General features: G+C 41.8%; 1 protein-coding gene across 2 annotated transcripts in view; it reads right to left on the reverse strand.

Moving 5' to 3' along the window:
- The window catches only part of YME1L1 (YME1 like 1 ATPase), a 47,575-nt gene extending 34,655 nt beyond the window's left edge, over nucleotides 1-12,920 (reverse strand). Inside the window, exons 1-2 of one of the 2 annotated variants that reach the window (XM_021064882.1) lie at nucleotides 12,690-12,920; nucleotides 6,892-7,023 (exon numbers count right to left, since the gene is read on the reverse strand). In XM_021064882.1, the coding sequence (XP_020920541.1) occupies nucleotides 6,892-7,023; nucleotides 12,690-12,722 (165 nt within the window). In that variant the 5' untranslated portion in view covers nucleotides 12,723-12,920. The remainder of the gene's footprint in view (nucleotides 1-6,891; nucleotides 7,024-12,689) is intronic. The other variant, XM_021064883.1, reaches the window with a different exon arrangement.

Genomic DNA, 13,017 nt, shown 5'->3' on the forward strand with positions numbered 1-13,017 from the left:
ATTGATTCCCCTATCAAAAAAAAATTTTTTTTTGTCTTTTTGCCTTTTCTAGGGCTGCTTCCACAGCATATGGAGATTCCCAGGCTAGGGGTCTAGTCAGAGCTGTAGCCACCAGCCTACACCAGAGCCACAGCAACTCGGGATACGAGCTGCGTCTGCGACCTACACCACGGCTCACAGCAACACCGGATCCTTAACCCACTGAGCAAAGCCAGGGATCAAACCCACAACCTCATGGTTCCTAGTTGGATTCGTTAACCACTGCGCTATGATGGGAACTCCAAAAAAAGTTTTTAAAGTTGGTACAAATATTTTTCTGCTTCTAGTTTTACTGAGGTCACATATGTGAGGCTTGACAAAGGTTAAAAAAATCATATTCCCAACACTATCACCAGTCCATTGAGCTTTAAAGCTTCCTCTGGAGTTCCTGGCTCAGTGGCTAAAGATTCTGACTAGCATTTGGGTTCAATCCCTGGCCTTGTTCAGTGGGTTAAGGATCTGGCGTTGCTGTGAGCTGTGATGTTGGTTTTGGATGCAACTCGGATCTGGCAATGCTGTGGCTGTGGCGTAGGCCAGTGGCTATAGCTCCGATTTGACCCCTAGCCTGGGAACCGCCATATGCCTCAGGTGCTATCCTGAAAAGACAAAAACAAAACAAAACAAACAAAAAAAAAAAACAAAAAACCCCAAAAATAAAGCTTCCTTCAGTCCCTAATGACCATAAATAAAAGTCCACCCAATAAAGAACTGCTAAGACTCCTACCTGAACTGAGGTTCTGTAAACTACTCACATCTAGCTTTTAATAAAGAGGGAAACGGGACAAAGTAAAAGATGTGTGGGAGTTCCCGTCATGGTGCAGTGGAAACAAATCCGACTAGGAACCATAAGGTTGTCACTTCGACCCCTGGCATTGCTCAGTGAGTTAAGGATCCGGCGATGCCTTGAGCTGTGGTGTAGGTCGAAATGAGACTTGGATGTGGCGTTGCTGTGGCTGTGGCATAGGCTGGCAGCTGTAGCTCCGATAAGACCTCTAGGTTGAGAACCTCTATATGCTGTGCATGTGGCCTTAAAAAAAAAAAAAAAAAAAAGATGTGTGCAAAACAGTCAAGAAAACACTCACTTTAAAACAGTTCTAGGAGTTCCCGTCGTGGCGCAGTGGTTAACGAATCCGACTAGGAACCATGAGGTTGCGGGTTCGATCCCTGCCCTTGCTCAGTGGGTTAACGATCCGGCGTTGCCGTGAGCTGTGGTGTAGGTTGCAGATGCGGCTCGGATCCCGCGTTGCTGTGGCTCTGGCGTAGGCTGGTGGCTACAGCTCCGATTCAACCCCTAGCCTGGGAACCTCCATATGCCGCGGGAGCGGCCCAAGAAATAGCAACAACAACAACAAAAAAAAAGACAAAAAGACAAAAAAAAAAAAAAAAAAAAAAAAAACAGTTCTAACCTAACTAGAAACAGGACAGGGGTAAGTTACTTTCTTTTCTAAACGAGCTGACAGGGAGACACTAAGGACAAGTCACAACTTTAAGCCCCAAACAGCTAAAACTTCAAGCAAGGAGAGCAAAAATAAACAAAAAAAAGTAAAGCATCAACTTCTTATGACTAATATAGTCAAATCCACAGATTATAAAGTTCTGGATTAATATCCAGGAGTTTGTCATTTGTTAGCTTTGTGACAAGTCATACATCTTCTTAGACTCCCCCTTCTTATTAGTCAAATGACTACAAAACACACCCTTCCTATTTTCACAACAGAACAGTATGGATCAAGGGAAGAGATCATACCTTGCTCATCTACACTTCCAACATAAATAGTAAGACAATTAAAGGCAGGATGAAATAAAACACTTAATAGTGCTTTGTAAGGTAGTAAAAGTTGTATAACATAAAGCATACTGTAATGAAAAGAGATGGACTACAATATTCAAGAACTACAAAGACAGGAGTTCCCACCGTGGCTCAGTGGTAACGAACCAGAGCAGTATCTATGAGAATGCGGGTTTGATCCCTGGTCCCACTCAGTGGGTTGCCGTGAGCCGTGGTGCAGGTCACAGATGCAGCTTGGATCTGGCATTGCTGTGACTGTGGCACAGGCCGGCAGCTGCATCTCAGATTTGACCCCAAGCCTGGGAATTTCCATATGCTGCAGGTGTGGCCTTTAAAAAAAAAAAAAAAAAACAAACAAACTATATAAAGATATTTTATCTTTTATTTTATTTTATTTTTATTTATTTATTTATTTATTTTTGGGTCTTTTTGTCTTTTGTTGTTGTTGTTGCTATTTCTTGGGCCGCTCCCGTGGCATATGGAGGTTCCCAGGCTAGGGGTCGAATCGGAGCTGTAGCCACCAGCCCACGCCAGAGCCACAGCAACGCGGGATCCGAGCCGCATCTGCAACCTACACCACAGCTCACGGCAACGCCGGATTGTTAACCCACTGAGCAAGGGCAGAGACCGAACCCGCAACCTCATGGTTCCTAGTCGGATTCGTTAACCACTGCGCCACGACGGGAACTCCGATATTTTATCTTTTAAAATGGGGAAACCAAAAAGTCTATTTATAATACAAAAGGAAATGCAAATTTTTACCTAAGAAAATTATGGAGACAGAAACTTTGGGTAAGAGGGCAAACAAAAAGCCATCAAAGAGCCTGGAATATTTGAGATGCAGTAAAAAGTTCAATGATGGAAGAAGGACTAGAAAGATGGGCTATAACCAAATTGTGAAGAGCCTCATTTGAATTTAATTCTATCACCAGTATCGTTAGTTTTGTTTTACAGGAAGAAAATAGAAGACAAAGATGATAAGCTAGAGAAGGCTGATGTAACAAGAGAAAATAGAATGAACCTGAACTGAGCCCTCACTAAGAAGGATGCAAATACTAAGTCACAGACAACAGACATTTAAAGAAACTGGTAAAGTACAGGGATGTTGAGGGAGAAGGGTTCTGGATGGATGTGCTGATTATAGATTTGCTGTCTCTTTCCTTTTTGTTGGTTGCATGACCATGGGTCTGGGCCCTTTAGATATTTTTCTTTTGTTGGTGAGAACACTACACAGTCAGTAGAGGACACTGGAGAGACACAGTGTAGGTGGAGTTTGTTTCAGGTTCAGGCTGGTGTGTTCACTCAACAGGCTCCAGTGTTCAACACCGGATTTCCCCAGCTTCTGGCTCCTACAGTATTCAGTGGTCAATAGAATCCAGCCAGCAAGACACATCCCCATGAACAGCTTTCCGTGGTACCCCAAGGGCCAAGTACAGCTGGTGCAGCACCAGTGACTGCTGTTCAGTGAGCCAAGGCCATGCCCTCTCCAACAATCTCAGAACCTCAGTGCAGGGGTATAGAACTCTTCCTCAGGTGCTCTCAGTCCTGGGAGTATTAGCTGCTCTTTAAATCTTTGAGTCCTATATATTTGAGTTTTCTTATTACTAGCTAATCCCTAGTTATTTCAATCCCCTGTAAGAAGAGGTGTTTTTTAAATATTAAACTAAAAAATTCTGGAGTTCCCCTCATGGCGCAGTGGTTAACGAATCTGACTAGGAACCATGAGGTTGTAGGTTCGATCCCTGGCCTTGCTTAGTGGGTTAAGGATCCAGCGTTGCCATCAGCTATGGTGTAGGTCGCAGACGCAGCTCGGATCCCGGGTTGCTGTGGCTCTGGTGTAGGCCGGTGGCTACAGCTCCAATTAGACCCCTAGCCTGGGAATCTCCATATGCCGTGGAAGCAGCCCTAGAAAAAAAAAGGTAAAAAGACAAAAAAAAAAAAAAAAAAGTTGGCAATAAAAAAAGTTCAGCAAAATAGACAACAAATCATCAATGTAGTATCACTCAATGATCAGAGTATTTTGAAAGCAGGGGAGGTTCAGCAAGGTCGAATGCTAAGAAAAGCTGAGAAATATGTGAATGTATTTATAAAGGCCTACTGCTAAAGAGATCAACAAATACAGCAAAATAAGCCTATAAAATGATAAAAGCAGTAGCTAAAGTACAATGGGATATAGTACAAATAAAAGTTTAGCAAGAACAGAGTTCCTGCTGTGGCTCAGCAGGTTAAGAACCCGACTAGTATATGTGAGGAGGCTTGATTCCTGGCCTCGCTCAGTGGGTAAAGGATCTGGTGTTGCCACAAGCTTCAGTGTAGGTTGCAGGTGTGGCTCAGATCCCTGCGTTGCCATGACTGGTGTGGGCCAGCAGCTGAAGCTACAATTTGACCCCTAGCTCGGGAACTTCTATATGCCGTAAGTGTGGCCCTAAAAATTAAAATAAAAGTTTAACAAGAACAGTTATAAGTTCAGAGTACCACCATTTCTTTTTTCCTACACCCAAGACATGTGGAATTTCCCAGGCCAGGGATCAAACCCATGCCACAGCAGCAACCAAAGCCACTGCAATGACAGAGCTGGATCCCTAACTGGCTGCACTACAAGAGAACCCCTAAGAGTACTATATTTTCAAGTGTGAAAGCGAAAGGAGAAAGAGGTCAGTAGCTTGAAGGATGTTGAAAGTTTTTTACCTGTGCTGTGAAATGGATGTGAATTAGCAAGACTTAATGAAAGGAAAGTCATCTCATACATAGCAAAGGAGGTAAGAGCAGACATGAGGCAGGATGCCTAGGGAGCAATGATTGTGAAGCATTAACAAGCATTCATCAATGATAAGCCATAAGACTACTGAGAATAAATCAGAGGATAAGACACCAATTCCATATTTGAGACCATTAGTCTTTTTTTCTTTTTTCTTTTGTATTTTTAGGGTCACACTGGTGGCAAATGGACTTTCCCAGGCCAGAGGTCAAATGGGAGCTGTAGCACAGTCACAGCAACAGCAACACCAGATCTTAACCCACTAAGCAAGGCCAGGGTTCAAACCCAAGTCCTCATGGATACTAGTCAGGTTCGTTAACCACTGAGCCATGACAGGAGCTCCAAGACCATTAGTCTTAAATTACTGGCTTCTAGAGTTTAGCTACTATTCAAGTGAAAAGATATTCAAAACGTTCTTCACTACTGACCTAGCCACTGCACTTGATGAAACAGTCAAACATTTAGCAACGTAGACAGGAAAAATAGAATTTATTTATTTATTTATTTTTTTGTCTTTTTGCTATTTCTTGGGCCGCTCCTGCGGCATATGGAGGTTCCCAGGCTAGGGGTCCAATCAGAGCTGTAGCCACCGGCCTATGCCAGAGCCACAGCAACGCAGGATCCGAGCCGCGTCTGCAACCTACACCACAGCTTGCGGCAACGCCGGATCGTCAACCCACTGAGCAAGGGCAGGGACCGAACCCGCAACCTCATGGCTCCTAGTCGGATTTGTTAACCACTGAGCCATGACGGGAACTTCGGAAAAATAGAATTTAGAGTAGCAAAAAATTTGAAACAAGATCCAACAATGAACCATCATAAAGCTAACACTCTAAAGTCACTAAAACTACAGGAAATGTATGGCATAACAAGTTCATAAGGCAATTAAATGACCAAGCAGAATCTAAACCAGCATATATGGTGTGATCCAACTATTATAAAAAATACAAGAAAGAAAAATACATGAAATATAAATACAAAATCTTAACAGCATTACTCTTGGGAAGTAAGATTACAGGTTAATTTTATTTCTTCCACCTACACAATATTTCCCAAAATTTCTAAAATGAACATAATATTGCTGCATGTAGCAATTTTGATACATGCAGTATTATCATTAGAAAAGCTCTCTTAGACTATAATTTGGAAGCGGGTGTCACAATAGAAGACAAGAATGGATTGCCTACAGAAAGAGGCAACAGGAATTTGGAAGATAGTATAAAAGGAAAGCATAAAGATGATAATGACAAACTTTTCACCTAATTAAAATTGTATCCAAGACTCACCTCACAACCACCACCTCTCTTCCAACCCCCACCAAAAGCAAACATTTTTTTCAACACCTCCTCTACTGTCCTTGTCACAGTCTGACAAGAGGACTAAGAACACAGGCTATTTGTGGAAAAGACTTTTGAGAAACTTAACTATGGATTATAATGGTTTCTATGAAAAATGTATTCTGAGCTACAAGCAACTATCTTATTAGTGAATCTTGTAAACATAAGATTTCCTAGGTTGGGAATCCCCTATAACCCAGGCCACAATGATTTTATAACTCCCTGAATACTCAAAGTACAATTTCAGAGCTTATACATTTTACTTTTAGATACCTGTGTTCTGACTGCTGAATTACACTCAACGCTCCTATAAGGCAAAAGATGGTAACTTCCCGCTATTCTATCTTCCCTGAGACTTGCAGGGCAATTATGGAGTTAACTGTGGGTTCGCTGCTACCACTGCAGGAGCAACACAAAGGAATATCTAAATGGTATCACACAAGCAGTAAGAAGTGAATACCAACACATGCCACATGAAATTTTAAAAAAATTAAAAGTGACATTAGAGTTCTCTTTGTGGCTCAGTGGAAATAAATCTGACTAGTGTCCATGGAGACATGGTTCAGTCCCTGGTCTTGCTCAGTGGGTTGAGGATCCACTGCTGCCATGGGCTATGGTGTAGGTTGAGGACGAGGATGGATCTGGCGTGGCTGTGGCGTAGCCAGCAGCTGCAGCTCTGATTCAACCCCTAGCCTGGGAACCTCCATGTGCCACAGGTGCAGACCTAAAAAAAAAAACCAAAAAAAAAAATAAAATGAAAAAATTAAATGTTACAAAATAAAACAAAGTCATATTTCTATATGTATAACTAAGCCAGAATTAGACATCTTTAATCATAAAGAGGAGATAAAGCTGAAGACAGAAATCACCCTGCTACAAATGCCTAAACACAGAAAGTTATTTCAAGCATGTTTACAATGCACTAAATCAAAAAAGTTTTCTGAAACGTCCAGGGTAGAAACTATTACCTCACTGCTGGGAGCCTCATGCTCAGGAACTACATCTCGATGTTGGTTTTGAGAAAACGATGCACTGACAGAAATAGACGTATTTTTTGGTGAATGGAAGGCATTGATTAGATGACTCAGAGGAACAGTAACCTAAAAAAAGATCGAAATTGAAAATAAACAATGCTTTTAAATATAAAAACATGAAAAAAGACTTTTAATTGTCAGGATTGAGGATTGTAAAAAATTAAACATACAACATATATCAAATCTATACAGGAGGGAGTTCCGTTGTGGCTCAGTGGTAACAAACCCAACCAGTATCCAGGGGGATGCAGGTTTAATCCCTGGCCCCATTCAGTGAGTTAAGGATCTGGCGTTGCTGTGAGCTGTGGTGCAGGTCACAGATGTGGCTCGGATCCCACATTACTGTGGCTGTGGTATACGCCGGCAGCTACAGTTCCAATTTGACCCCTAGCCTGGGAATCTCCATATGCAGTAGGAGCGGCCCTAGAAAAGGCAAAAAGACAAAACAAACAAACAAACAAAACCCCAAAAAACAATTCTTCCAGCAAAAAAACCAACTGCAAGGAAATAATCTGGTAAGTAAATGTCTATGCTTGCATATATATGGATGACAATTTTCATCAAAATATTTAAAAATTTATGGAAAGTTAGAAGTGTCCACCAATAGCGGATTGGCTAAACAAATGATACCTCCACAAAAATAAAATATTTTACAGACATATAAAACAAGTAAGCACATATCCAGAATTTTATACTTTCCAACGTTCCCACTGCACCACCCTATTCTAAGTCACCATCACCTATATATGTGGATTTTTACAATAGCGTCCTAACTTCTCTCCCTGAACCTGCTCTATTAAAACCAGTCAGGGAGTTCCCGTCGTGGCGCAGTGGTTAACGAATCCGACTAGGAACCATGAGGTTGCGGGTTTGGTCCCTGCCCTTGCTCAGTGGGTTAACGACCCGGCGTTGCCGTGAGCTGTGGTGGAGGTCGCAGACGCGGATCGGATCCTGCGTTGCTGTGGCTCTGGCGTAGGCCAGCGGCTACAGCTCTGATTCGACCCCTAGCCTGGGAACCTCCATATGCCGCAGGAGTGGCCCAAGAAATAGCAAAAAAGACAAAAAAAAAAAATTAAAAAATTTAAAAACAAAAACAAAAACAAAAAAAACCAGTCAGATCTCTGGAGGTCTCCTTGTGGCACAGCAGAAACGAATCCGACTAGGAACCACGAAGTTGAGGGTTTGATCCCTGGCCTCGCTCAGTGGTCGCTCAGTGGGTTAAGGACCTGGTGTTGCCAAGAGCTGTGGTGTAGGTCACAGATGCAGCTGGAATCCCACATTGCTGTGGCTGTGGCATAGGCTGGTGGCAATAGCTCCGATTAGACTCCTAGCCTGAGAACCTCCATATGCCGCAGGTGGGGCCCCAAAAAGCAAAAAGACAAACAAAGCAAACAAAAACCAGTCAGATCCCATCACTTCTCCACTCATAATGCTCCAATGGCTTTTCTCACAATAAAACCCAACATCCTAACAACAATGACACAGAAAGCTCCCCTTGGCTCTTTATCACCTCTTCAAACTGACCTACCACTACATTCCCCTTCAATCTCTCTCTCCAGACACCCAGGCTCCATTGCTGTTCCTAGAACATACCTGGCAGGCCCTCACCTCAAGGACTTTGCATTGCTGTTTGCTTACTCTTGCCCAGTTAGTCACGTAGCCTGCTCTCATACTCTCTTCAGTTAACTTCAAAGTCATTTTTCTTGAGTCATTTTCCTAGCCAACCAATGTAAGACTTCAACAACCCCCCCTTAAAATATTCCTTATAGCCTCTCTCTACTCTATTTTTCCTTTTTGACATTTTCACTAACATACTTTATATACTTATCTATATTGTTTACTAGAAACTTCACCCTGTCACTTCATTAGCATAAATCCAGGTGTGACCCAAAGAGGGGCTTTTAGGATAAAGACACTCCTATTACAGAAAAAGGGTTTTAAGAGTTCTGTGCGGAGTTCTGGGAGTTCAGAGTTCTGCGCAGTGATTAACGAATCCGACTAGGAACCATGAGGTTGCCGGTTCGGTCTCTGCCCTTGCTCAGTGGGTTAACGATCGGGCGTTGCCGTGAGCTGTGGTGTAGGTTGCAGACACAGCTCGGATCTTGCGCTGCTGTGGCTCTGGCGTAGGCTGGTGGCTACAGCTCCGATTAGACCGCTAGCCTGGGAACCTCCATATGCCGCGGGAGCGGCCCAAGAAATGGCAAAAAGACAAAAAAAAAAAAAAAAAAAGAGTTCTGTGCCAAAAATAGTTAACAAAAGCCAAATGTTTTTTATTTATTATACCACACTTTCCCACTGGACCATAAGTTCCATGTGGCAAGGGATTCCCCCCCATTTTATTATTTTCCTCTGTTTTATTTATAATTTAATAAAAATATTTTACATAATACTTAACATAACTTACATACCTTATATTTTATTTTTTCTACTCATTTTCTTGATTTCATTCAATACTGTATCTCAGTGCAACACTAATGCACACAGTAGATTCTAAATATTTGTTGAGTAAATGAATAAATTAAACGCATTCTTACAATATGCCAGTATATATTATCTCATTTAATCCTAACAGCTATAAAAGTTAGTTAACTGATGAAGACAGCAAGAATTTAGACAGATTCAATGTCATGGTTAAAGTCATTCAGCAAGAAAGTACTATAGCAGGAAGGATTCTAACCCAGATAATCTGACTCCAGATGCCAGTTAAAGACTCTCCATCCCATAGTTAATGATATGGAAATAAATTCATAACACTATTAAAAGAAAAAAGTTGGCTGGAGAACTTTATGTAATATCTTTTTAAAAAAAGTGTGCACAAACATATTTGTGTAGAGATAAAAAGTATGAAAGAACTTATTCTAAAATGTGATCTCTTTGGGTGATGAAATTATAGACGATCTTAATTTTCTGATTTATATTTTTCTTTTTAGCATTTTTGGCAATGAGAATGTATTATTTTTAGAGTCAGAAAGAAAGAATAAGCTCTTTTGAAATGACAGGAATTGAATTATTTTAAGATACATGTTTTTTTTGCCTATATCTATCTGTGAAAAGTTTTCATTATCTCTTCTCATTCAATCAAGAATTTAAATCACTAAAAGATGGTTTGACCTCTTCTTAATGAAAACATTGACACTATGTGTCATAAAATTTAAATTCAAGGGTACTGACCAATTAAGCATCAGTATACTGATGTGTTTACCATCCTTCACAGCATAAAATGCATAAGGGTCCCACATAAGCCCAGTCTGGACTGCTGACAGTAAACAAAAAATTTCTTCCCTATCTCTACAAACATCACATAATACTAACTCCATTCAGCCAATGATAAGTTCTCCTAAAACTGGGTCTTCCTGACATAAACTTCCTTATGTTCAGCTTCAAAAGATTTAACGTTGTATTCAGCAAGCCTAGTCATATCCTTTTTCAAACAACTGGTAAGACTCCTCCAGACACTGTCACATTGGTAAATACCACCTTCCTGCATCCAGTTGATCAAACCAGAAACACCTCTCTCCATCATCCTTCATCTCCAATACCTCATAAAATTCCATTTTTTCAAGATAACACCCCTTCCTTCCATAATTATTGCCACTCCTTAGTGGTGCATTATCACTCTCTGTATTAGTGCAATAACATCCTCAACGGAAAACACTTCCACTCTTATCCTTTCATACTCTCCATACTACTCAAATGTAAATCTCATGTTACTTACAGCTCACAGCAACACCAACACACAACTTCATGGTTCCTAGTCGGATTGTTTCACTGCACCATGATGGGAACTCCTCATGTTAGTTCTTAACATGCTTAAAAGCATTCAATGGTTTCCAACAAATTTATTTATTTATTTATTTTGGTCTTTCTGTCTTTTTAGGGCCACATATGGAGGTTCCCAGGCCAGGGATCTAATCAAAGCTATAGCCACTGGCCTACACCACAGCCACAGCAATGCTGTGATCCTTAACCCACTATTCGAGTTCAGGGATCGAACCCCCAACCCCATTGTTCCTAGTCAGATGCGTTTCTGCTTCGCCATGACGGGAACACCCAGTTCCAACAAATTTAAATTGCAATCCTGGAGTTTCCACTGTGGCTCAGCAAAAACAATCTGACTACTATCCTTGAGGACTCGGGTTAGATCCCTGAAAGCTGCTGTGTAGGTCGCAGATGTGACTTGGATCCCGAGTTGCTGTGGCTGGCAGCTGCAGCTCCAATTTGGACCCCTAGCCTGGGAACTTCCATATGCCTCAGGTACGGCCCTAAAAAGCAAAACAAACAAACAAAAAACTTAAAATGAAATCCAAAATCCCTTATTATAACTCCTGGTGTGATCTGCGTCAAGTCTTATCCCCAACTATTTTTCTATCATTAGCGCTTTAATCACCTTGCTCTAGCCACACTAGCCTTATTCTCCTCCTTCTGATCAGCTAGGCTGTTATCCCCAGATATTCTACCAGTTCACTTCTATTAACAATTCACTTGGCTAACTCCTACTCCTGTTTCATTTCATAGCATTATTAAGATTCTGCATCTGCTTTGTTCACCTAACACACGCCAGTAAATAACTAACCACTTCATTTTCTATTATCCAGTCAGTACTAGCAAAAAAGAAAAACAAAGGGGTAGAAATTACACAAAGGGACATAATAATAAGCTTAAGGAACTAGAGTCTCTAAAATTATTTTTAAAACTGAATGTTTTCAAAAAATGTTTATTTGCAAAGCAGGGAAGAACTCTCAAAGAAAAAAATCTCAACGTTATCATCCAAAAAAGATTTTTAATTGAACTAAGAATAAAACACTGTCACAAGTGATTACCCCTGAAAGAAGATAATTAAAAATCCAAGGAGTTCCCATCGTGGCACAGCGGAAACGAATCCGACTAGGAACCATGAGGACTTGGGTTCGACCCCTGGCCCTGCTCAGTGGGTTAAGGATCCAGAGTTGCCCTGAGCTGTGATGTAGATTGCAGAGAGGCTTGGATCTGGCGTTGCTGTGGCTCTGCCACAGGCCTGCAGTTACAGCTCCGATTAGACCCCTAGCCTGGGAACCTCCATATGCCGCGTGTACGGCCCTTAAAGAAAAAAAAGAAAAAAAGAAAAAAGAAAAAAGCCAAAAAACCCAAAACCCAGAATATATATTAAAAAAATAAATAAAAAATAAAAACTCAAATGCTCGGCATTTTTTTCTCTGCCCTTTTGCTTTATAAACTAAAACACCGAGAGGAGGCTGAATCAAAATATTAACTGAAAGCAGTGAATAACTTGTAAATATATACTTATTAGTCACATTTGATCAAAAGAAAACGTAGATTATTCAAAATTTTATAATATGTTTAAATTCCTTTAAAAGAAAGAACAGAGAATAGAATTGTTAATACCAAAGTCTTTGAAGAGTTTATTTCGTGCGCTCTTTACGTCTGTGACAAAGACGTCTCCCTACCCCCGCCCACCCCAGAATGTCCAGCACTCAACAAAGCCTGATGGATTCTCTAGCAAAAATTCCACGCAATCAAGTCGAAAAACCAATGTCTCCATCACGCTCGTATTATGCCTCTATTTCCTCGTCAATCCTTTACAGCGTGGCCCCGAGCCCTTTTCAACCTCAGGAGTCCAACTAGGTTAATCGCTTCTTTCCTACGACCCCTTAAGAGAAACCGCTTCCAGCAAACGCAAAAGGCAAACAGCCGCGGGCAGAAAGGAAGAAAAACCGACTGGATGCCGGACCTACCTGGGGCTGCACGGTACTCGACAGGGAAAACATCTTTTCCGGGCCCTCAGCGACCTCACCCGCCTGCCGAAACTGCTCCTCTAGGCCACCGCCTGGCGGGGAGGCGCTGAGCCCTTCACCACCTTCACTCTCCCCTCGCCCTTACTCTTCCTAGAAATGGAAGATGGCCTCCCCTTCCCACAGCTGCTACAACGACAAGCACTGTGCCCCGGAAGGCAAGGCGCTAACGCAACAGTACTTCCGGGGCAGACGAGGCCCCCTCCCCGAGTCGTGCGTCAACTTTAGGCCTTTTCAGGGACCTGAGTTTCCCCCGCCGCAGCTGACGCCC

The sequence above is a fragment of the Sus scrofa genome, chromosome 10 (assembly GCF_000003025.6).
Source record: "Sus scrofa isolate TJ Tabasco breed Duroc chromosome 10, Sscrofa11.1, whole genome shotgun sequence".
In the NCBI taxonomy this organism is placed as follows: Eukaryota; Metazoa; Chordata; class Mammalia; order Artiodactyla; family Suidae; genus Sus; species Sus scrofa.